Source organism: Danio rerio, chromosome 6 (genome assembly GCF_052040795.2).
Source record: "Danio rerio strain M-AB ecotype USA chromosome 6, GRCz13ab, whole genome shotgun sequence".
NCBI classification, from domain to species: Eukaryota; Metazoa; Chordata; class Actinopteri; order Cypriniformes; family Danionidae; genus Danio; species Danio rerio.
The window spans coordinates 60,490,792-60,516,557 of record NC_141026.1 but is presented as its reverse complement, the minus strand read 5'-3'; the positions used below and the strand labels follow the sequence as shown (position 1 = coordinate 60,516,557).

General features: G+C 36.8%; 4 protein-coding genes across 7 annotated transcripts in view; 1 reads left to right on the top strand and 3 right to left on the bottom strand.

The window, feature by feature from the left end:
• Positions 1 to 25,766, top strand: part of LOC147843705 (uncharacterized) — a 999,056-nt gene that overhangs the window by 436,337 nt on the left and 536,953 nt on the right. The window lies entirely within an intron of this gene.
• ralgapb (Ral GTPase activating protein non-catalytic subunit beta) overlaps positions 1 to 25,766 on the bottom strand; it is a 471,588-nt gene that overhangs the window by 232,644 nt on the left and 213,178 nt on the right. The window contains exon 17 of one of the 3 annotated variants that reach the window (XR_015494304.1): positions 4,119 to 4,635. The exons of the other annotated variants lie outside the window; for them this stretch is intronic. The gene's annotated coding sequence lies outside the window, so the exon portion shown is untranslated. Of the gene's footprint in view, positions 1 to 4,118; positions 4,636 to 25,766 lie in introns of those variants that run through there. 3 annotated transcript variants of the gene reach the window in all.
• Positions 331 to 11,101, bottom strand: arfrp1 (ARF related protein 1). 2 transcript variants are annotated; one of them, XM_087255550.1, is made up of 7 exons: positions 10,802 to 11,101; positions 9,283 to 9,370; positions 9,122 to 9,204; positions 7,927 to 8,008; positions 5,966 to 6,036; positions 4,889 to 4,989; positions 331 to 2,007 (listed from the first exon to the last, which is right to left on the bottom strand). In XM_087255550.1, the coding sequence occupies exons 1-7, from the start codon at positions 10,892 to 10,894 to the stop codon at positions 1,920 to 1,922; spliced, it is 606 nt and encodes a 201-aa protein (XP_087111676.1). In that variant the 5' UTR covers positions 10,895 to 11,101; the 3' UTR covers positions 331 to 1,919.
• On the bottom strand, positions 15,261 to 24,521 carry LOC147843709 (neuronal acetylcholine receptor subunit alpha-4-like). Its single transcript, XM_087256243.1, has 6 exons — positions 24,325 to 24,521; positions 24,065 to 24,207; positions 23,672 to 23,716; positions 21,697 to 21,736; positions 19,231 to 19,306; positions 15,261 to 16,407 (listed from the first exon to the last, which is right to left on the bottom strand). Exons 1-6 carry the CDS (start codon positions 24,368 to 24,370, stop codon positions 15,261 to 15,263), a joined length of 1,497 nt encoding a protein of 498 aa, XP_087112369.1. The 5' UTR covers positions 24,371 to 24,521.

Here is a 25,766-nt window from a genome sequence, read left to right as displayed (position 1 = left end):
ATTGCAGTTTATGTGCATCTTATCCTACTCAGCTATTATGCGCATGTTTTCTTATGAGTCATGTGCATCCTGCCGTTTCCATCAACCATTTTTTTATGTGCATAACCAAACTGCACATAACAATAGGTGGATGGAAACAGATCTTCAATATCAGCTCACAGATGTATGTAGTAACACACACCACATCAGGAGTGTTTATTGATCTCTGCTGCCTTCATGCAAAATGCATTCAGCTTATTAGACGACAGATCAATAGAGGAGAGCTGGGAGAACCAGGCTTTACCTGCACAGACATCTGTCACGCTAATTAAACACACAGAGACGCTTCAGTCCTCTCCGCGCTTTATTACACAACTGATCAGTGATTACAAACGGCGATTATTTTGATCGTACAAACAAATTATACAGGGGGAATGTCTTTATGTGTGCTGATTTAATCTATCAGGATCAATCAGATTAAAGAAAAACTGAGATTGTAGCAGAGATAAACCAAACACACACGCGCACACACACACACGCACACACAGCAGTTTAGTGTATAAATATCTACAATGTCTGCGTCACAGCATTGATATTAAACTTTGGAGGTCTGCAAGTATATCACCCAAAAATAATGTCATAACTTACATGTGTTCAGATTTACTGTAGTAAGAGAACACACACGCATGCACACACGCACACACAGGCACATACACACAAACAGAAACACGCCCGCACTACCAGACACACACTAACACGTATAGACAGACACTAACACTCATGCGCGCGCACACACGCACACACACGCGCACACACGCGCACACACACACGCGCACACACACGCACACACGCGCACACACACAAAAACATATGCACAAAGGCACATACACACAAACAGATACATGCCCACACGTACACACACACACTAACACAGGCGTACACACAGACACACACATATTAACACACACCCATACACTAATAATCATGCGCGCACACACACTCACACACACACACACACATATTAACACACACCCATACACTAATAATCATGCGCGCACACACACACACACACACACACACACACACACACACACACACACAAAAACATATGCACACAGGCACATACACACAAACAGATACATGCCCGTAGTACACACACACACTAACACACGCATACACACACATATTAACACACACCCATACACTAACACTCACACTCACACACTACACTCGCACTCACAATAACATATGCACACAGGCACATGCACACAAACAGATACATGACCGCACGCGCACACACAGATACACCCATGCACACGCACGCATATATATTAACAAACACCCATACACTAACACTCATACACATACACACACACGCCACACACAATAACACTGGTATACACACAGACACACACATATTAACACACACCCATCCACTATCACTCATGCGCACGCACACAATAACATACACACTACACTCGCACTTCTGCGCACACAGACACTTACACGCACACTAACACAGTTATACACACAGACACACACACATAGTAACACACACCCATACACTAACACTAACATATGCACGCACTTAATGCACACAGACAGACATACACATCAACAGACACACGTACACATACACACATTAACATGCACAAACACATGTATACACATACTAACTCACACACTTATAGACTAACATTCATGCACACACACACACACACACACACACACACACACACACACACACACAGACAGACAAGCATGCACACACAATAACATGCACAAATACTCACACTAACATACACCGTAACTAACACACACACACAAGCGCGCGCGCACACACACACACACACACACACACACACACACACACACACACACACACACACACACACACACACACACACACACACACACACACACACACACAAAAAGCTGTTTTATGTGATGTCTTTTTGTCTGGGTGGACGGTGAATGTTCCGGATCACACATTTGACCATCCATTCAATGCCGTCATTCACGCCCTGCCTGAAAAACACAACAACACACACACAACATGCATTACAAATCAAATAAACACAACATCAAATAAATCAGAGTATACATCACATGCAAAACATGTAAATTCAACTAATGTCTCCACAAGTTTACTGTACCTAATAAAGGAGATCTATTCTGCCCCTTTTGACAAGATGTAAACGGCGTCTCTGCTGTCTCTAGAGTGTGTGTGTGTGTGTGTGTGTGTGTGTGTGTGTGTGAAGTATGTCAAGCTCAAAATAGCACACAGATGATTTCTAGCTCTCTGAAACTTTTAGGCTTTAATCCTAATTGTGGTGTTTTGGTGACCGTCGCTTTAAATGCAAATGAGATTGTGCTCTTTTCAATAAGAGGGCGGAGCTACAAATGCCTGTGCGTGTTGTCAGTGCTGCTCAGGTGTGCATGTGTGCTTCAGTGTGTGCTTCATGCTTCTGTCAGTCTATGTCGCTCCTGTCACATCTCCACATCTATAATCCTCTGAGTCTATGCTGACATGATCTTCAGAAGCTCAAACACTCTAATGGCTAATGGACAGACGGCTGCTTCTCACTCAGGGCTGCTGTTTATGCTAATGAAGGAGAGATGGGCACTAGTGGGCGGTGCTTTCTCCTTCTGATGACAAGTACAGAGGGAGAATGTCAATCAAAGTGTTTCATTCATCAAGTCTGATTTTAAACAATACAATTAATTATTGCTTACCATTAGAGGCTGGAGATATTCACACACTGCTGACACACAACTGTGCCTAAACCCCTTATAAATGTTATTTTTGCATAGTAGGTCTCCTAGTAGGCTAACATGCCAGGATAATATACATTTAACCCTTAAAGACCTAGAGGTATTTTGTGGGCACCTAATGAGCCTATATTATTATTGTTGTATTGTTATTTTAGCAGTCAGCCTCGAGTGTCATACATTATTTTAAACAGGAGAACCTGAAGTTTCAATCTGTATCATTTAAAGGTCCATTCTAAAATATTTTTTGGTCCAAAAACATGTGAACAGACAGAAAATATTGCAGAATTTTTTTAAAAAGTGGCATTTTCTAGTTATTACAAACAAAACCTTATGAAGTTTGTTTTTTTTTTCTTTAGAAATACATGCTATGATGTTTTCTACTTCCAAAATAATTTTTTTCTACATCCACCATTCCTTTAGCAAGTTTATTTCAATGTTATTCTAATGCATTTTTCAATGGGGGAAAAAAATGCATTTATTTACTGACAGTATATTTGTCCAAAAGTTCTGGGAATGAACTAAACAGAAAAAAATGTTACAAAATAACAGAACAGTGCAGCAAATTTGACTTTTTACAAATAATATATTTTCAGTTACCATAAACAACACCACTTACAATGAACAAAAAAGATAAGAAAATAATAAATAATGCGTCAAAGTCCAAATAAACATGGTGCAAATCCTCAGTAAAAAAAAAATAGATATAAACATTTACTATACTATAAATAGTTTCATAACTAAACTAGATTCAGTATGGAGCATCCTTAGGTTTTATGTGCCAGCATATGGTGTTGACCCTGCTGCTTCTCAACTTTTGGGTTGCAGACAAACAGCCGCACCTTCATTTGAGTCAGAGGCGGACTGGCCATCTAGCAATTCTGGCAAATGCCAGAAGGGCCGGACCAATTTTTAAATGTGGGCCGGTGAGTTTTTTTTTTTTTTATATGTATTGTTTTTAAGTGCAGACAGCTTTTATCTCTTGCTAGATGTGATATTAAGATGATGATAATAATAATTATTATTATAATAAATGTTAGGCATTTGGCTCAATCGGCAACTGCCACCTGGTTTCAAGATGGGCCGACCCAATCCGAGGTTACGCAGACATAATCAAAATCTGGCAAGAATGCCATAATATTTCACCATCAGTACACCCAAATAAATAGTAAATGTGCGTGTCTCTGAGTGGGGCTGTGTCGGTGTGGTAATGTGGGCTGTTGTGGGTACAGTGCCAGGGCTAAATTTTTGTGCAGTCTGTCCCTGATTTGAGTCCTTTGAAAACGGCAAGACCAGCACTTCGTCTTTGCTTTGTCACTGTTTTGTCATGCTTTTGTGCCGTTATGCATGCAAAAGTACTTAGTATGAGAACAATTTCATGCAAAACTTTTTTTTTTTTTTGCGTTTTATTTAGCCGTGCGTAAATGTACAGCCTATCTCTCGTTCCGGGTTGTTCAAATAGCTGATTGTTGGTCCACAAAGGGAAACCTATGCTTATTAGTTGATAGAGAGCGAGTTTGAACCAATCTGGGCATGGAGGAGGGACAATGCATCAATGCATCATGTCTGATTTGTTCAAAGACACAAGCCTGGAGTGTTCCTTTGTCAAATCAGAGTTGTCGAAACGTAACCACACTGATTCCGGAGCCCAGTGCATGAATGTAAAAGCAATGGAAAGCGGAGACTCCCTTCTTTATGCCAATCTTTGAATAGTACGGATCTGATCAGCGGATCAAAAGTTATTAAGCATTAAAGAACATTACTTATTTTTAGCCGCGGGTGGCTGTCTCTGTCTTTAAGGGTTAAGGAGCAATAAGAAACAGTAAGTACCCCAGAAGTTTTCCAAAACTTAAGGTGAATGATTTAGTGTTGTTCTTATAGTGGCTATTAAAGTCCTGAAACGAGTTTCCAAGCTTAAACTATTTTTATAATATGCACAGCACCACAGCCGACTTTATTTCTGTTTATTATAGATCATGAAAATTCAGCTTTTAGTCAGTGAAAGTCAGGGAATTTGATATTTGGCTTAAAGTGGGAATCCTGCATATATTCATAAGCCCATTTCAGCCATCCCTAGTGAATGTCCCCTTAGTTGTTTTCTGTGTATCCTCCATAATCTGAGGAACAGATGACATACCCTGATAAAGCGGCGCAGGGTTGCACCAGACAGTCTCTTTTGCCGATTTTTGGAGCACAGTCGCTGAACGCCGTCTTTATGTCAGGGACAGACAGACAATTCTGCAGGACAAAACACAAGCAGGACTGTAAATCACAAGTAAAGTCACAGCTCCACCTGGAGGCGGATGCAGATTAATGCAGTTTTCAGTTTTTAAAGGGATAGTTCACCCAAACCGGATCAATTCTATCATTTATTCAGCTTTCTCTCATCACAAACTTGTTGAGTGTCTGTTGAACACAATAGAATGTATTTAGAAAAATGTTGGAAACCTGTTGACTTCTATATTATTTGTTTTGCTACCATGGAGGTCAATGGTTACAGGTTTCAGGCCCGTAGCCAGAGGGGTTCGGGTGGTTGACCCTCACTGACAAAGGTCCAGATTTTGTCCCATATACAAGCTCATTTGTCCTATTTGTACTGCTGTGCTATAATAAATTGTGAAAATAATCATCCAAGAAGGCTTTAAGAGCAAGCGGATTCCTTTTTGGCTGTTGGGTCAGCGTGAATGAGGAACGTTGAAAGTTCTGGCTAGTTTGTGTTTGCCTAATAAATGACAATAGGCTATTTTTTAATTTAAAACTTGAACAGCATCCTTTTTTTCCTAATGACATATGATGTAATAAATTTATATTTGAACAAAAAAATAAAGTATTATTCTCATTACTCTTTTTTTTTTTCTTCTAAATCTTTAGGAAATGTTTTTGGTACATCAAATAGTGTGGTTGATGACAATCTGACAAGCTAATCCAGCAAAAAATATTAAAAGTATTTAAGCATCATAATTAAATAGAAAATCAGGCTAATAACTGCAAAAAGGTCCATATTTTGTAAGAAAAAAGAACCACCCTTTCACCCGGCTGGCTATGAGCCTGGGTTTCTAACACTTTCTTCTTTTGTGTTCAACAGAACAATGAAGCTTATAAAGGTTTAAAAGCACACGAGTGAGTAAATAGTGAGTGAGTTTTAATTTTGGGATGAACTATCCATTTAATCTTCATTCTCACTCATGTCCATCAGATGGTGTGGAACTCTTACCTCCACATCTTGTTTGTTGGCGAGCACCAGGAGAGGAACTCCTTCCAGAGCTTCACTGCTGATCATCTTCTCTGAATCAGGATAAAACATCAGGTCAGATCATTAAGCGGCAAAAAACATTAATGGGCAGCGGTGACCAAATGGTTAGGGTGTTGGACTTGTAATTGAAAGTTTACAAGTCCTGGCAGGAATTGAAGATGCTTTGATACCCAGCTGTGGTACCCTTGAGCAAGGCACCAAATCCCTAATTGCTCCCCGGGCGCTGGAAGGAATTGCAAACGTGCATGAAGAGGTGAATATCTGCCAGGCTATGCAAATGGTGCAGAAAGTGGGATGTGTGTTTGCCATTAATAAAAAATAAAAATTGAGCAACAATTTGTCTATTAGCTGCATGGGCCTCTGGGTGTGATGTGGCAGGTAGGGAGAACAAAAATGTTTCTGATCTGACCAGCAGGTGGCAGTATTAACAGGTCATCAAACTGGGCACCTGACACACTCAAGTAATGCTGGAAGCAGCTGTCATACAGAGGCAGTTTCACAAGGAGGCTGTGAAATTCACAGTTTGTGTGTCTCTGGAGGGTGCAATGAACCCAAACACATCAGCATTTGGCTTTGTGGCGTTTTTGAAACTTTATTAACAGTTATAAAGCAACAAATGAAGTTATATCTTCGTCTAAACTCGCAAGGTTTTCTTTCGTCGCTAGCACAAAAAGAAACATTGATGTGAATGAATAAATGAATGAATGAATGAAGAACATCATGCAAGTAATTTAGAACGAATTAAGCAATATCTTTGAGTTTGGTGTGAACTTGGCATTAGAAACAGGGTTTCAGATTCAGGGATTTCTTTTGCAGGAAGTTTTGAAAAGAAGACACCATCTATACTTGATTTGTCGTCATAAAATAAACTTGCCTTGTCTTGCCTTGCCTAAAAATGAGGAAATAAATCACCATTATTATAATTGGGTCCTGCAACTGTTAGTGACCTAGTGTAAGCCTAAAATGTTTTAATTATATAAAATAATAAAATAAAAAATACCAAAAAGGCTTAAATGATTTCCTTTAATGCAGTGAAAATTATTTATATAATATAATATAATATAATATAATATAATATAATATAATATAATATAATTTACTATAATATAATATAATATAAAATAATATAATATAATATAAAATAATTTACTATAATATAATATAATATAATATAATATAATATAATATAATATAATATAATATAATATAATATAAAATAATTTACTATAATATAACATAATATAATATAATATAATATAATATAATATAATATAATATAATATAAAATAATTTACTATAATATAATATAATTTACTATAATATAATATAAAATAATATAATAAAATATAAAATAAAATAATAAAATATAATATAATATAAAACTATTTACTATAATATAATATAATTTAATATAATATATTTTAATATAAAACAATATAATATAATATAATATAATATAATATAATATAATATAATATAATATAATATGACATAACATAATATAATATAATAAGTATTTATTGAAGGGCAGATATTGACTATTTCTGTACTTTTTCCCCATTCCTAGAATTAATGTTGCCAAAAACTACAACACTAAAGCCATTTTTTGTTTATAATAAAAAATAAACAACAATAAAATTGAATTATTAATAGCTCAAATTTCTCTGTCAAAATACATTGAAATTTACACCACTAAATTACGTCAATCATCTAACATATCTGCAATTACATTAAATAACAACAATCAAACTATTGATTAAGTAATCGCATCTACATTAGATACATGCTGTTTAGCAACCGATGAAATCTAATGGAGTAAAACTGTATGACAATAGCTGATATAAAAAATAAAGCAATCACAATGATATGAAAGAAAAGCTGATGACTTTACAGGTGATATTTCATGTTGCAGCAAAACTCACCAAAGGCGTTTTTGGACTCGCCCAGCCGCTCCTCATCCGTGGAGTCGATGACGTAAATCACACCATGAGATTCTGCGTAATACTGGAAGAGAAACACAACAAAACCACATTATTAACAGATCAGTGTGTTCCTGTATCACGCAGTAATTTCAGCACAGTGCTTTGGTATTATTATTCCTCTATCATTATTATTATTCCCTCCAGAACGGTTTTGAACATCTGTCTGCGCTCCCGTCTCACGCCTCCAAAAGCCACTGCATTTACCGCGTTCAGTCTTCATCTTTGTAGGAAAAAAGGGATTTTTTTATTACTTTTGCGTCTTTAATTTTAATAGAAAAATGTTTAGACTAACAACAGATTAATCAATCTTTTCTATTGTATTATAACACATCTTGACCAGACACACGTCCTCTTTTTACTGTGCTGCATACATTTTAGAAGAACTGCTGACTAGTGGAAAAAGCAGAATAAGAATAAATTTAGGTTTGTTCCAGACTGCTGTCTGGACATGTCACAAGGAGCATGATCTTTGTAGAAGTTATGAAATATTTTAAAGATGCACGTAATTGTTCAGTTCTGGTATGCAGAGAAGGGTTGCAGAAAGGGGAAGTATGTATAGGGGTTACAAAGAGCCAAGGGACTGCAGAATGACTGATCAGTGACGTTAAACCAAAACTCCACCTGTTATTATCAGTTGTGTATGTGTGTGGAGTCAGGAAATGTAAGTTGCTTGCGAACCTCTTGAATGTAATTCTTGTATTGCATTGGGGTAATGTAACCCATAGCTCTGTCATTGAATTATTCATTTGAATCTAATAAATTACTAATATTTTTGGCATTGAAGAAAACACTCTCCAGACCTTTTCTTATTGAACATGCATGGAATTGGCTTGTTTAGAATTTGCTTGATATTCCAACATCTTCTTAGGCTCAACTCATTTATTAGAGGAGCAAAAACATCACAGTGGATTCTCCCAATGCACTAAATAACACGTCTCTGTCTCAGATTTGTACAAGTTTACCAGGTAGTGATGATTTTGTTCTCTTTTGATTTGAACTGAATGGAAACGCTGCACTACATCCAAATGTTTTATGCAATATTCCAATTTTGCACATAAATTTAATTCGCATCTTGGGATGAAAACCTAGCAATTGAACATCAGCTCACATTTAGATGTCAGTGAATGTGTCTGACCTTATCCCACAGAGACTGGAGCTCCTCTTGTCCTCCGAGATCCCAGAACATCAGACGAGCTTTTCCCACATCAATTGTGCCGACTGAAACACACAGCAGAAACCAGTCAAAAGTTTTTCCACCAATAAAATCTTCTCCATTTGTGCTGCAGCTTTACTCACTGTTGAGGCCCACAGTAGTGGTGATCTTCGACAGGTTCATGCCCTTGTAGTTCTTGCTGAACCTGGTTTTTGTTTGTTCCAGAAAGGTCTGCAAAAAAAATAAGAAATGAGGACTTGAGATAAAACAAACTGAAGGCAAATTGTGTTGCACTTCTTAACATCATAGCTAGTGTGTATTTCATTCAGTTTACAAACAGGATTTTATGCATTTGGAAATATACAATTAAATAACAATAATAAATAAAGTGGTGCAATACAATATAAAAAATAAATGAAATAAATGAATAAATTTCAAATTGAAACAATATATATATATATATATATATATATATATATATATATATATATATATTTTATATATATGTATATATGTATATATATATATATATATATAAAGTCAGAATTATTAGCATATTATACACATATTATATGTATGTGTGTGTGTGTGTATGTGTGTGTGTGTGTGTATATATATATATATATACACACACATACATATATATATGAAGTCAGAATTATTAGCCCCTTTCGATTTTTTTTCTTCTTTTTAAAATATTTTCCAAAGGATGTTTAACAGAGCAAGGAAATTTTCACAGTGTATCTGATAATATTTTTTTCTTCTGGAGAAAGTCTTATTTGTTTTATTTCGGCTAGAATAAAAGCAAATTTGAATTTTTTATGAACCATTTTAGGGACAAAATTACTAGCCCCTTCAAGCTATATTTTTCTCGATAATCTACAGAACAAACCACTGTTATACAATAACTTGCCTAATTACCATAACCTGCCTAGTTAACCTAATTAACCTAGTAAAGCCTTTAAATGTCACTTTAAGCTGTATAGAAGTGTCTTGAAAAATATCTGGTAAAATATAATTAACAGTCATCAAGGTAAAGATAAAATAAATCAGTTATTAGAAATGAGTTATTAAAACTATTATGTTTAGAAATGTGTTGAAAAAAAATCTTCTCTCCGTTAAACAAAAATTGGGGAAAATAAAAACAAGCAGTCTAATAATTTAGGGGGGCTAATAATTCTGACTGCAACTGTGTATATATATAAATATATACATAATTAAATATACACATAATATATAAATATATATAAATATATATATACACATAATATATAAATATATATAAATATATATATATATATATATATATATATATATATATATATATATATATATATATATATATACACACACACATATACATATAATATATACATACACACACACATATATATATGAATATATATATGAATTTTTCACAGTATATCTGATAATATTTTTTCTTCTGGAGAAAGTCTTATTTGTTTTATTTCGGCTAGAATAAAAGCAGTTATTAATTTTTTAAAAACATTTGTGGGACGAAATTATTAGCCCCTTGAAGCATTTTTTTTTTCTCGATAGTCTACAGAACAAACCATCGCTATACAATAACTTGCCTAATTACCAGTTTTAGAGCAGTTTTATCAAGACTACTAAGAGTGAACAGCTTATTCGCAGTCTTACCGTCTTTCCTGCATTGTCCAGGCCAAGGATGAGGATACAATACTCGTCCTTCTGAAACATGTACTTGTAGAGGCCCGATAATAAAGTGTACATCCTCAAAAACACTGTTGAGCAGCTCACATCACAAACACTGAGTACTGTTAGCCTAGCCTAGCCTAGCTTCAGCGCTCACTGAGCAGTCATGAGCTCTTCAGGAGATTAAACATACACAGCCCGATAGTTTATACAATATCTACTATTGAGGGGATCAGAAGAGAATCATGACACTCGGGTTTGCTGTTTTGTTAAATCCATGTTGGCAGCGGTCAAATAAACACTTCCTGGGAAGTTGTTGGCGATTTTAGGGCATTGTGGGAAATGTAGTTCACACACTGATGGGTTGTACGTTCGATGTGCACACGTTGTGATGTTTACACTGTTCAGTTTTCTTCTGCATTAAATATTATAGTTTTTTTTGTCCACAAAATAACAACATGCACAAGGTTTAGCATCTTTAAATAATGATGATGATGGGGCAGCACAGTGGCTCAGTGGTTAGCACTGTCGCCTCATAGAAGGTTGCTGACTCACTGGTTCGAGTCATTTCATTCACAGTCATTTCTGTGTGTGGAGTTAGCACGTTCTCCATAGGTTTGCGTGGGTTTACTCCGGGTGCACCGGTTTCCCTCACAGTCCAAACACGTGCTTTAGGGGGAATTGATAAACTGCTGTAGTGTATGATTGGTTATGGGTGTTTCCCGGTACTGAGTTGCAGCTGGAAGGGCATCCGCTATGTAAAACATTTGCTGGATAAGTTGGCGGTTCATTCCGCTGTTGCAACCCCTGATAAATAAAGGGACTACTACTTTCATTCATTCTTTAAGCCGAATGAATGAAAGAATGATGATGAAGAAAATAAATCAACTGAAGTTACTTTTTAGCCTATACTTAAATAGAAATGTACCTACTTAAATACTACAAAACACACAATAATATTATTATAAATATATTTATTACACCTTTAGCTTCTACAAAACAGATTTAAGCATCAAAAACCAAAGACAACATCATTAACAAATGAACTTTATAATATAATATCTGATGATAACCTTTTGTTCTTTAACAATAGCTGTGGTTTTAATGACTCTGTCTTTATGGGCATGATTATTAAATCATTCCAGCCCACCATGGAGGGATGAAGAGGCCTACAATACCCAGAATGCACACTAATACAAACATCCACAGGAAGAGGCGATCGATGACCATAGCCACATACTTCCACTCCTCTTTAACCTGCAATAAAATAATAAAAATTAAATAATTAAAAAAAAATTGTTTGATGTTTAAAAATATGTTAATTAAAATGTATTATTATTGATATATTATCAAAATATATTATTGTTATTAGATAAATTAGGTTAATTAGGCAAGTTTTTTCACAACAGCAGTTCTGTAATGTGCACACAGACTTTCATTTTCAGTCAGCCAGCCTCAGGGTTTCCGGTCAATTGTCATCCCATACAAAATCGCCACGTTTAAGATCTAATTTCTTAAAAAAAAAAGAAAAGATATTCACTACCTAGCTGAGATACAAGTGGGTATCAGACCAAACAAGAAGCACTGCAATAAATTATCTGCGCCATGTCTTTAAAAACCAGATTATCAATGCACATTTTTATTATTAAAACTTTAAATGGTGCACATGGCGGTTCATTCCGCTGTGGCGACCCCAGATTAATAAAGGGACTAAGCCGAAAAGAAAATGAATGAATAAATGGCACACAGATCAGGTTTTTATTTTTGTTTTAAAAAATGTTTCCCCTTTGCAGCTCGAAAACGTTTAGGTGAGAGTACATTTCTATCAGTACTGGATTACGGTGATATACTTTTTATCACACACACCTCTGAATGTTTTTAAAAATTGGATATTGTTAATCATAGTGCCTCAAGATTTGTCACTGGTTCAAGTGCACGCACACATCACTGTAATTGATATAAACTAACAGAATGGTCCTCAATACAGTTAAGGAGAAAACAACATATTTTAGTTTTAATTTTTAAAGCTTTAGTTGGTAAATTACCACAGGATATATCTAATATGTTGGAGTACTGTTCAAATACTTACAATACTTACCAGATCTGCAGATATACTTTTACTTAAGATCTGCATTCTCTAAGTATGCTCCAAATGTACAGTATGGAATGAGCATCAACCAGGGGCGGACTGTAGCCACACCAGCCCACATTACCACACCGACACAGCCCCACCCAAAGACACGCACATTTACTATTTAGTCTACAGATGGTGAAATAATATGACTTTCTAGCCAGATTTTGATTATGTATGGGTAACCTTGGATTGGGTCGGCCCATCTTGAAACCAGGCGGCAGTTGCCGATTGGGCCAAATGCTTAACATTTGTTATTATTATTATTATTATTATTATCATCATCATAATATCACATCTAGCAAGAGATAAAAGCTGTCTGCACTTTAAAACAATACATATTTTTTAAAAAACTGACCGGCCCACATTTAAAAATTGGTCCGGCCCTTCTGGCATTTGCCAGATTTGCCAGATGGCCAGTCCGCCCCTGGCATCAACATATACTACCAACGCAATCTCACGGCAATTCGTAACTTTTTGACTTAGTGACTAATTCATATGAATTCTTATGATGTAATTCATACAATTTAGTATGATTTGCTCATCACCCAATGATGGTTGGGGTTAGAGGTGGTTAAGTGCCACACCTTCCTTTTAAAATCGTACATTTTCATACGACTGAACTCGTACGTCAAATTAGCCACTAAACTGGCAAAACCTAAACTACTTACGTTTCCTCGTGAGATCAGATTTCACTACATATGAAATACATACCATCTATTGCTATATTTAAAATTATATTTTAAAAACTGTCAATTTAGAACAGTGCACATGCTTTAACATGTTTGCACTATTTTGGTGTGTGTCTATGTGTTTTGACATGTATTTTTTATTTCGTTTTGTTTTGTATTTTTTATTTTTCTGTTCTGTGCTGCCTATCTTGACCAGGATCCCTGGTAGAAGAGATACTGTATCTCAATGGCACATTCCTGGTAAAATAAAATAAATAAATAGGGAAATTATTTAAATATTTTAAATGGAATTTCGTCTTCTTTACGCTTTAACAACCCAGGGCTCAACAATAAGGACTGCCCGGTGACCCGGTGACCCGGGGCCAACGTGAAAGATGCTCGGGACAGTAGACAGGATTGTTACTGGCCCCTATTGGCCAGTAACAATGAGCATGTTATTTTTTTCCATAACCTGGTCACAACAAGTACAGCGAAAAGATGGCAGCAACATCAAACTATGAGGCTAAAAGAAAATTTCTGTTTCTAAAGTACTAGAAGCAGACAATTACGTGTGTAAAAAAATTAAGAAACTGGAAAAATAAAAATAAAAAGTTGTCAATTTGGCAAGCCATTTTTATAAAACTAATTTAGAATTGCAATAAAATACCAGCAAATTTTCCATACTGCTGTTTCAATTGCATAAAATCTTGAATTTTGCTCATTATACATTTATTAACCTTTTTAAAATGTTAAAATTCTAGATTAGTTCATTCATTTTCTTGTCGGGGGTCGCCATAGCGAAATAAACCGGCAACTTGTCCAGCACGTTTTTTATGCAGCGGATGCCCTTCCAGCTGCATCCCATCTCTGGGAAACATCCATACACACACATTCATACACCATGGACAATTTAGCCTACCCAATTCACCCGTACCGCATGTCTTTGGACTGTGGGGGAAATCATAGCACCCGGAGGAAACCAACGTGAACGCAGGGAGAACATGCAAACTCCACACAGAAACGCTGAGGCTCAAACCAGCGACCTTCTTGCTGTGAGGTGACAGTAGTACTACCTACTGCGCCACTGCCTCGCCTAAATTCTAGATTTACCGACATAATTTTGCCACATTATTTAAAATATGTTGCTAAGAAATAGCTATTAACTTTTTTTTTTTGGTGGGGACAGTGAAAATTTTGGCAGGGCAAGTAAAAATCTCAACCTCTGGCCCGATCGGCCCTGGAGAAAAAATCCTTAGTGTTGAACCCTGCAACTAAATGGATGCTGATGTCTATTTAAATGAATGTATTTTAATTACATTACAACATGTTGCTGTTAAAAGATGACTTATGATATTGAAAATAGTCACATAAAGCTTTCACCGGAAGTTCATCATTGGCTGAAAAACACTAGCTGTGCAAATAGCCCATTGAAAAACTACATTTAATAAAGGAGCTAATAATAATATTGAAGTAATTTTAACATTTTTGTAATCTTTTTTTTTTATTCCAGCCAAACTAAAAAATAAAAAATAAAAATAAAAATTATATATATATATATATATATATATATATATATATATATATATATATATATATATATATATATATATATATATATATATATAGATAGATATTCAGATATTCAGCGATGTTCTGCACTCCCTCGATGGCCAGACGCGTGAGAAGGGTTTTCCCCAGTGCTGGTCATTACCTTACAGATGTTTGAGAACTTATCAGCATTAAACACAGCAGATGTCTGCTGCTCATGTTCATGCAGACTACAGTACTGCATGCTGCGAGAGCGAAAACGTGTGCTGCTGTTACACAGATTTACATCTCGCTCCCCACAATTTACCTGAACACTCTGTGATCGACCCTTATGAAGCTTCATTTTTGGACATGTAGAGTTATTGTACGCTTGAGATGGTGATTTAATCGAATGCATGTCTGCATTTAAGCATGAGGAATAGACCTTCATGCGAATGGACTCTTCCTTTATTTCTCTGTTTTTCCAATTAGAATCAACGCATCTCTTATTGCTCTTCTGAGCATCATCACACACCCCTTTAGCATCTTTCTGCCAAATTTGAGGTCTTTGGATGAAAATAAACCTTGGCATTACGTCCAGGAAGAACCTACGGACCCATTGGGGCATTGAGTGAGTGTCTGGAGACCTATGATGGACATTCAGCACAAAAACAGTGATTATTATGAAAAGTATGATGAAAATCATGATGAAAAGCAGGTATTCTGCAATCAGAGGAATCACCAATGAGGTCGGCGGGATGATTTCTGTGATCAGCAAGAGGAAGACTGTGAGTGAAAGCAGCACAGATATGCACATGGTGACTTCTTCTCCGCAATCAGACGGGAGGTAGAAAACCAATACAGTTAGACATAAAATAAGTAGACATGGGATGATGAGATTGATGGTGTAGAAGAGCGGCAGTCGTCTGATAATGAAGGAATAAGTGATGTCTGCATATTCCTCAGAGCAGCATTCGTATTTCTTCACATTATATGTGGCGACAGCGCTGGTTATGAGCCATTCTCCGCTCTCCCAGTAGTCCAGCTGGTCTACACTGTCTGCAATGCGGATCAGATCGATTTTGCTGCGGTCGTACGTCCAGGAGCCGAACTTTATGGTGCAGTTCTGCTGGTCGAAGGGGAGGAAGGTGACATCGATGCTGCAGGAGCTTTTATAGATGGCCGGAGGGATCCAGGTTACTCTTCCGTCATGGAAAAGGTGAGCTTTAGTCAGGTGCGTCACTGTGAAATCACCATCTGCACTGCAGAAACACAGTGTTGCTCTTTAGTCTTACTTCTGATTGTGTGAAATAACATTTTGAGGCAAATAAATTGTTTTATAAGTGTACAGAGCTACTTAAAAGGTTCTTACATAATCAAATTTAAGTACATTTCAAGCACTTTTCAGATTCATCTTCAAAACTTTCTAGCACTTTACAAGTGTGGCAAGTTACACACTTACATAACTTCACATTATGTCAGATGCTATTTGATATATTCTACAGTATAGCCCTTTATTCAAAATCTAAGCACTTTCAAAACCTTGAAAACATTAAAGTATTTTTAATGATTTGCAGCACCCTGAATCAGTGGAGAAAGATGCTTCTCACACGATTGCCTCAACACAAAGCTATTGTTTTACAAAAAATTTAGATCAGATATATTGTATGGGCTCTATTTTTAAAACCATGCGCAGAGTGCAGAGCGCAGGGCGCAAACGCATTCAGGGTGTGTCAGATTCCACTTTTGCTAATATAAATATGGAAAAATCTGCTTTGCGCCGTGGCGCATGGTCTAAAAGGGTTGAGCTTATTTTCTTAATGAGTTATAGGTGTGTTTTGAGAATAAACCAATCAGAGTCTCATTTCCCATTCCCTTTAAGAGCCAGCTGCGTCGCGCCATAAGCGCATTGGCTATTTACATGGTGGACTTTGTAAGTGGAAAAACTGAACACTTCACTAGCAAGAACACAGTTAAACAGAGCATCTACAGGCGAGAATGAGAGATAAGTCTTCTCATTATCCTTTTTCACTTTCGCTCTCGTGGATAGGGAAACCTTGTATCCACAGACATCAATTAGCCTATAATTAATCAATTTTGTTTGTTAAGCGCAAAGATTTGTTTCAAAACTATTTCTAAATTCAGTTCTAATTTCCAGCAAATTAATAAATGAACAATAATAACGAAGTGTGCTCAAAACCCTGAGTTATATCCAAATACACATGCTGTGCCCCATATGGTCTAAAACCTGACAGGTGGGCAAATCTAAGCTTGCTTAAAAAAAAATATATATATATATAATACTGCTAATAATGATAACATTATACAAAAGTAAATTGTTATGAATGAACTGAAAAAGCCTCCCGAGATGAAGAAGGCATGAAGGCAGTGATTTTTCATATTTATGTAGGCTAGAAAATAATATGTTTTGTAATATTTTAATCCTTTATATTTATATCCTATATCTATTCTTATTATATCCTATATATATCCTTAATATTTTAATTCTTTTTCATATGTAAAGATATTTGCGTATTGCTCTACATCTTGTGTGTATTAAGTAATGTGTAAGTGAGGCCAAAACTAACGCGCTCTGTGATGGACAATAGACCGGCTTTGTTCTGGTCTGTTGAAAACTCTATTATAGTTTATATAATGCACCTCAGAACGCCTTCCTTTTTAGGCCAGAACGCCTGTGAGCGCACATATGAGTGCAAATGCATTTGCTATTTAAACAGCGTGGCGCAAAACGTCAAATTGACTCCTGCGCCAAGCTGAAACTAGCAAACAACAATTGCGTCGCGCCTTGCGCCACATTGCGCCAGGTTTATGATAGCTGTTAGCTGTTCTATTTGGCTATTTTCCAATAGAGTAATCTAACACAGTGGTTCTCAAACTGTTTTCACCAAGTACCACCTCAGAAAAACATTGTCTCTTCAAGTACCACCATAATAACCAGCATTGAAATAAAGTAGCGTCGTTCGAAAAAGAGGCAGAATAATTGTCATTCAACAAAATTATTTTCCATACAAAATATGAAGCAGTCGGTTCTTGTCATGTGACTCGCGGTGCGGCATTCTGAAATGTTAAGATGTTTTCAGCTGGGGACAGCTGGAATACACAAGCGCGTCATGCTGCAGTACTCATTTTGCTAGCCTGTGGGTTAAATTTTGGCACTCAAGTGACCAAGATGTAACAATAGAATAAGGTCACTTTTCAAAATAAATGGTTAAATTATTCAGATTATAAATAAAACGGAATTAATGATTTTTTGTGCGGGCCGGTACCAATTGATCCATAGACTGGTGCTGGTCTGTGGCCCGAGGGTATAGGGGACTTCTGGTCTAGCACGGATCTCCACTGGAAGCACCACGCACCTCTTTCTCTAGTTCTATTGATTTTATGCAGCTGATGACGCGATGCACTAAAGTAAACATTTTAAACACATTGCTTTAACCGTAGGCTTTACAGAACAGCCAATGTTGATCACTACATTGGTGTTATCGTACACATCAACTGATCAAAGTTGTATTCATTTTTTCCTTCATTACTCAGTGATTCCTCCACGTACCACTAGAAGTAAGCCCGCGTACCACCAGTGATACACGTCCCACAGTTTGAGAACCACTGATTTAATATAAATGTTTATTTAATCATTGTAGAATCATAAACGCAGTCTGCTTTCAAATTAACCCCGCTCACAAGACTAAAGCACAGTTGAACATAATATACAAGAATGTGATTTATGATGCATAAATACAATATTTCAAAACAAGAATCTCATTTAATATGCAATTTCTGTCAAATCTTCAATCCACAGGATTTATGTTTAAAGACATCATACTGTATGGATACATAATAAGAAAAAGCAGCTGTGGCGCCCCCTGGCGGAGTCTGTGTCTTTGCACAGCTGTAACCAGAAGTTGTGGATTCAGTATTTTGAGGTTCTAAGTGGGCGCTTACCTCGTTTATTGGTTAAATCTACTCCTGTGTGTGTGTGAGTGTGTGTGTGTGTGTGTGAGTGTGTGTGTGTGTGTGTATGTGTGTGTGCGTTCACATTCTTGTAATGTCACATTTTTACATACTTGTTGTACAGCACGATATCAGGCTTCCAGATAAACTGCGCTGGGATCCTCATTGACGAAACATTCCCATTATCCTCTGGGCCCGGTTTTTCAAAAGGTTTAAAATTGATCTGGATTTAGTAATCCTGCTTTTGCGATCCGTGATCACGTAATCCAGCTTACTTTTTGAGCCAGTTTTTCAAAGCAACATCGGATTGGATCAATCTGATCTGGGGTCTGTTCTTCGTACCTCGCTTAAATGATCTAAGATGATTTGGCAGATCCTGGATCTTTTAATCTTGATAACTGATCTCTGGCTAATTTGGTTCTTCAAACAAGTTCGCGAATCAGATTAGAATGTCTGGATAAACTGATCTGAGATCGCTGCGTGTGTTGTGAAGGACAGATCTATCGATCCTCGAAATCATGATCAGCAATGCCATGATTGGCTGACGGCACAGCAGCGTAATGACATCATCTGATTAATATTCAATTATCCGTGTGAGCAAAATAACATCAAATGAGCAGTAAACGGCTTGTTAAATATGACGCGCAATAACTTTCCACCTTTGTTGTGAGCTGCAGGCTTTACATTTTCATGTGTCAAGTGTATTCATCATCTATTTCAATGCAAATCAATGTATTTAGTTCTATATTTAGATAAGATTTTCTTTATAATAGTAGCCGTTTTTTAATCGGTGTAAAGAATAACTGGTTGTTTCCAAAAGCATTTTCATATTGGTAAAGGTGTCTGCATCTTTTGTGAAGCATCAAATCACTGTCATATTAACTATCAAAACATGTTTATGACTGCATTAATGTATTATTGCTTTAAAAAAGTCACATATTGTGCATTTTATACACAATTTGTACTAAAGCGATCTAAAAAGTTCATATCAATAAGTTTTCTCTTTGCACCACCCGGTGGCAGTCTTTGTAGTTTCATTTCGAGGGTGCAGATTGCATACGTTTTATTAATATGTATAACTTTATTTATTTTATTAATGACTATAACTTTATATATATATAGTTAAAAATATGTACCATTTTCCCAAGTGTATATAACTACTACTGTAATAAAATATCAGAATTCGGTACATACCTTCTGTATTATCTTTGCTTGAACTGAGCCGATCTAATCCTGTTTATATGAATTGAACCTGCTCCCGATCAGCTTTAAGCTAGCAGAACTGTTGCTATGACAACAACTCTCGGATCAGCTTTGAAGAACGAAAAGATCCCGGATCATGTCAAATCGTCTATATCCAAATCCAGCTAACTGAGTAATCCACGTACGAAGAACAGACCCCTGGATAGGAACTTTTCAGGATCACTAAATCTGGATAACCAGTGCTCAAACAGGAGAGGACATCACAATGTAGAACTATAGATATGTAAAGAGTAGAATAGCCAGCATGGGGTCAATATAACTTTATTTCTATTTGAAATGAAAACTAAGAAAATTGAATAATTATTAAAATAATAATAAATAATAAAAACAAGAAAAACATTCTCCTCAAAAACCCCATTCTCTTTAAGCAGTCCGCTCATTTGAGACCTACAACACTGTACATTGAGGATATTTATAATAAGTTTCAAATTTAGATGTAAATAAAAAAAGACTTAATGTCAAAAACTCCACAATAATCTCAATAAACTCAATGACTTCCTCATCTGATGTGGAGAGAGCAGCTTGACTGAGCGCAGACTTTAGGAGGCAGATCTCAAGTCATTGGTCTTGGTTTGCTGCAGTTTGGTCAGAGTCAGTTGTTCCTCTGCCAGATGAAGCTGTGCTTCTGCCCTTTCAGTCTCTTTTTGCAATTGTTGAAAGAGATTTCAAAAATCAGTCATTGCCATTTTTGCATTTTTTTATTATTATTCTGTAATCATTGCATGCATCACTAATAAATATTCTAAAAAGAAAAATATTTTTCATTGTGATGAATATATATATATATATATATATATATATATATCAATTAGTGACAGAATAAAATTGATTGTTTTTGGTCAGTTTTGACAGCTGTTTGGGGGATTATTTTATGAGGCCAAACTCTTTCTACTTTGCTGTAGGCCTATACTGAAAGGCTGAATACGTTAAAGCCTATACTCACTATAGCCTGACGGATGAACAAATAAAATGAAAACCTTATGAATAAATAGTATATCTCGTAAGATACTGTATGATCCATAGATATTAGTATTTAATATTTTTTTAAAGTTTTCATTACATTTTGGGCATGAAATCCACGCTAAATCCACCCTTCTGATAAGATCAGTTTAATCTAGGTTTTTTGGATCAACGTGATCCAAATCCTACAAAAAAGGTCTGAAAAACCCAAATCAAAGGTTTGATCCGGATAAAAACCAAAATTGGATTACGTGATCTAATCCGATTATGTAATCCATTTTTTCTTTTGAAAAACCCATTTTCAAGATTAGATCCAATCCCTTATCCAAAATCCTAGTGGATTTCTTTTGAAAAACCGGGCCCTGGTGTCCAGCGGAGGCGGTAATCAAGCCATTCCTGATCAGAGAAAACAATCAAAAAACATTCACAAAAAAAAAACTATAGTAATTTATACCCTTTTTTGTACCATACTATGGTGTATTGTACTATAGGGTATATATTTACAACAGTTTATTACTGAATGCTTCAGCATACTGTTATATTAAATGTTGAACTGATAAATTATGATATTCATTCATTCATTCATTCATTCATTTTCTACAGTTTTTCCGGGGCTGGGTCGCGGGGGCAGCAGTCTTAGGAGAAAACCCCAGACTTCCCTCTCCCCAGACACTTCCTACAGCTCCTCTGAGGGATCCTGAGGCGTTTCCAGGCCAGCCGAGAGACATAGTCCCTCCAGGGTGTCCTGGGTTTTCCTCAAGACCTCCTCCCAGTGGAACATGCCTGGAACACCTCCCTAGGTAGGCGTAATGGAGTCATCCGAAACAGATGCCTGAGCCACCTCAGCTGACTTCTCTCGATGTGGAGGAGCAGTGGCTCTACTCCGAGCTCCTCCCGGGTGTCAGAGCTCCTCACCCTGTCTATAAAAGTGCGCCCTGTGAGCCTACGAAGGATACTCATTTCGGCCGCTTGTATCCGAGATCTTGTCCTTTTGGGCATGACCCAAAGCTCATGACCATAGGTGAGAGCAGGAACTTAGATTAACCAGTAAATCAAAAGCTTTGCCTTTCAAGCTCCTTCATTACCACAATGAACCGGTACATCGACCGCATCACTGCTGCCGCTGCACCAATCCGCCTGTCAATCTCACGCTCCATCCTTCCCTCACTCATGAACAAAACCCCGAGATACTTGAACTTCTCCACTTGGGGTAAGAACTTTCCTCCTGGAGATGGCAAGCCACCTTTTTCCGTTGGAGCACCATACTTTACTATAGTATAGTTGAAAAAACACTACAGAATTTGCTATAAATTACCATAGTATTTTTTTTTTCATGCATGTAGTTTAATTTAACCAGTTAAACTCTGCTGCTATTTTGGGATTTCCGCCTGGATTTTGCCTACCCAAATTTAAAAGCTTCCCAAATCCACATGCAGAGGTGTAAATGCAAAAATTTGGTATCATTTTAAAGAAAACCCTTTGATTTTTCATAAAACACTATTGAAAGTGTTTAAAATATCTGTATATGTTGTCTGTGTTATAATAAACACCTAAAAAAGAGGCGATTTTTGTATTTTTTTTTTTATAAACTCAAATTTGAAAGTGTACCTTTTAGGTTCTGTGTGGTCTAGCGTGCTGTAATTAATGTTGGTGGTTCCTGCACATGTCTGTAATCATAGGAAAAAAGAAAAATGTCTCCACCATAATCTATGCAAAAGTTATTGTATTCCAACTGATGAGAGGTGCTGTACAAGCCACAGGGAGCGATCATTTTCATATTTCACTATTCTTTTGTTTGATCAAACATAATTCACTGTGTTTGGAGCACGTCAGACATATAAAAGGATTACTTATGCACATCACCTCAAAAACAGAGGAGAATGGCCCTGAAGCGCACAGCATAAGGTAAGAGATGAGCTGTCTGTGCTATCTGGGGCTGCTTATTGATCATAAATGTATTGTTTACATTTCTGCGCCACGGAAACACCACAATTCATTCAACAACTGTTTGATTTGTGAATATAATTAAGTAAAAGAATGCTAGAACTGTATGAGCACCGGCAAGAGCTTTCATTTGAGCTATAACTTGTACATGTGTCATATAAAAAAATATGAAAATGAACCAATGTTCAATACCCAGCTTAGGTATACAAAATACTGTGTATTTAAGTGTAAATAACTTTTATACAGTAGAACAAAAACCAAAGTGATGCATATGTGCATAAAATATAGATTCTACACTTTCTAACGACACCACTCACGGGGGTCTGGTGCAACGCTAGCCCTTTAAATCTGAAAGCGAAAGTCAGAGTTTAAGTGGTTAATACTCACCTGCTTCACCCACACATTAGTGATCATCATTTGATTTGTCTCATCCTGGTGAAGATATAAGATAGAGTTTTATAGTTTATCACAATAACGGTTGGTTTGGTAATCTGTTAATCATGCTGTACCATTAGTCTACCTTTGTCTAACATTTTGTGAAACCTCAAAAACATACTTAAAGCTATGCAGTACAATGTAGGCATATCATATTAGTAAAAATGTAGACAGCGCCCTCTACTGAATTTGTCATCTGAAACGTGTCATGCAACACACCCCAAGTTGCGTCTTTAATGTTTTGCAATAATGTCGGCTCAGGCACTTGTTTACACTGAGCCTAGGCTGTAATAAATGATGGTGTTGGGATTTGCAATCTCTTCAGAAGGTGTTTGCCGATTATACCACGTCGATGAGCTGAGCGATGGGCAGACCGAAGTGGACGTGAACCACATCAGAGGCACTGTAAACCGGACGGGTCAGTTTACTGTATGCTGAAAGCAGAGAGTTCAGCAGACGCTCTTCAGCCTGGACTTCATCACTGCACACTAAACACACACACACACACAGGTTTGTTTCACTATCTTAATGAGGACATTATATACTGTAGACTTCCATTATCCAGGTTAATGATACTGTCTATTGGCATTCCTGCTGTGTTTTACCTTGAGCCGGATAAAGAAGCAGCAGAAGATGAAGACAGAAAAACATGATGAAGATGGCGTCCTGGATCTGTTTATCACTGTTGTTTTGGTCCTGAAAACTTTCAAAAGCACCTTTTCTTCACTCCGGTTTCTCCATCGATGGCTGAAATGTTCGTAAATCCATCAAAACAATGAAAAAGCAAAGTGTTTACGGTTTCAGCGACAAGCTCAGATGCACAACATTGCAATGTCTAAAGGAGAATAATCACTGTCTGTCAAAAGAAAGCCTCTCTATTGTGAGCTCAAACACACACACACACACACACACACACACACACACACACATACACACACACTTTCCCTGGAGCACTGCTTTTCTTATTGACACACTCAGCATCCGTTCAGTGCATCTCTGTCTCCTTCTGGCAGCACTCGACTCTATTAAGACAGTCACTTCAGGTCATCTGCATTCAGAGTCTCCATCAATGTCACGCTCAGCATTCACCACGCTTTAAAACACTCTGTTACTCTTACATACTGGTAAAGTCAGAATTATTCGCCCTCCTGTGAATTTCTCTTTCAAAAATTTCCCAAACGATGCTGAACAGATTGAGGAAAGTTTCACAGTGTTTCCTATAATATTTTTTCTTCTTTAGTATTTCTTTTATTTCGGCTAAAATAAAAGCAGTTTTTAATATTTTAAGGCCATTTTAGGTCAATCTATTTAGCCCCCTTAAGCAATATTTATGTTGGTTTGTCTCCGGCGAGGCAGTGGGGCAGTAGGTAGTGCTGTCGCCTCACAGCAAGAAGGTCGCTGGGTCGCTGGTTCGAACCTCGGCTCAGTTGGTGTTTCTGTGTAGAGTTTGCATGTTCCCCCTGCCTTCGTGTGGGTTTGCTCTGGTTTCCCCCACAGTCCAAAGATATGCGGTACAGGTGAATTGGGTAGGCTAAATTGTCCATAGTGTGTGTATGTATGTGTGTGTAGATGTTTCCCAGAGATGGGTTGTGGCTGGAAGGGTTTCCGCTGTGTAAAAACTTGCTGGATAAGTTGGTGGTTCATTGCGCTGTGGCAACCCAGGATTAATTAAGGTAAAATGAATGAATGTCTCCAGAACACCACTGTTATACAATGACTTGCCTAATTACCCTAACTTTACCCTAATTAACCTAGTTAAGTCTTTAAATGTCACTTTAAGCTGAACACTAGTGTCTTGAAGAACATCTAGCCTAATATTATGCACAAAAATATGGTATTAGAGTTATTAAAACTATTTTGTTTAGAAATGTGTTGAAAAAAATCTTCTTTCTGTTAAACAGGGTGGGGAGGGGGGTAATAATTCAAGAGGACTAATAAATCAGACTTCAACGGTATATGCGGTCATGGTTAATGTGGTTTTGCTACACGTGTGCACATTAATGGAAGACTTATGGTGATTGTTTACACTTCGAAAGCTGCTGCATTA

Coding starts and splice junctions, on each gene's coding strand:
- arfrp1 (XM_087255550.1), bottom strand. CDS start 10,894: ATGTACACTTTATTATCGGGCCTCTACAAGTACATGTTTCAGAAGGAC. Junction 8,009..9,121: donor TCCAGTCTCTGTGGGATAAG/GTCAGACACATT, acceptor TTTCTCTTCCAG/TATTACGCAGAATCTCATGG. Junction 4,990..5,965: donor CCAACAAACAAGATGTGGAG/GTAAGAGTTCCA, acceptor TTTGTCCTGCAG/AATTGTCTGTCTGTCCCTGA.
- LOC147843709 (XM_087256243.1), bottom strand. CDS start 24,370: ATGTTTTTCTGTCTTCATCTTCTGCTGCTTCTTTATCCGGCTCAAG. Junction 24,208..24,324: donor GCTTCTTTATCCGGCTCAAG/GTAAAACACAGC, acceptor GTGTGTGTTTAG/TGTGCAGTGATGAAGTCCAG. Junction 21,737..23,671: donor CTAATGTGTGGGTGAAGCAG/GTGAGTATTAAC, acceptor TTCTCTGATCAG/GAATGGCTTGATTACCGCCT.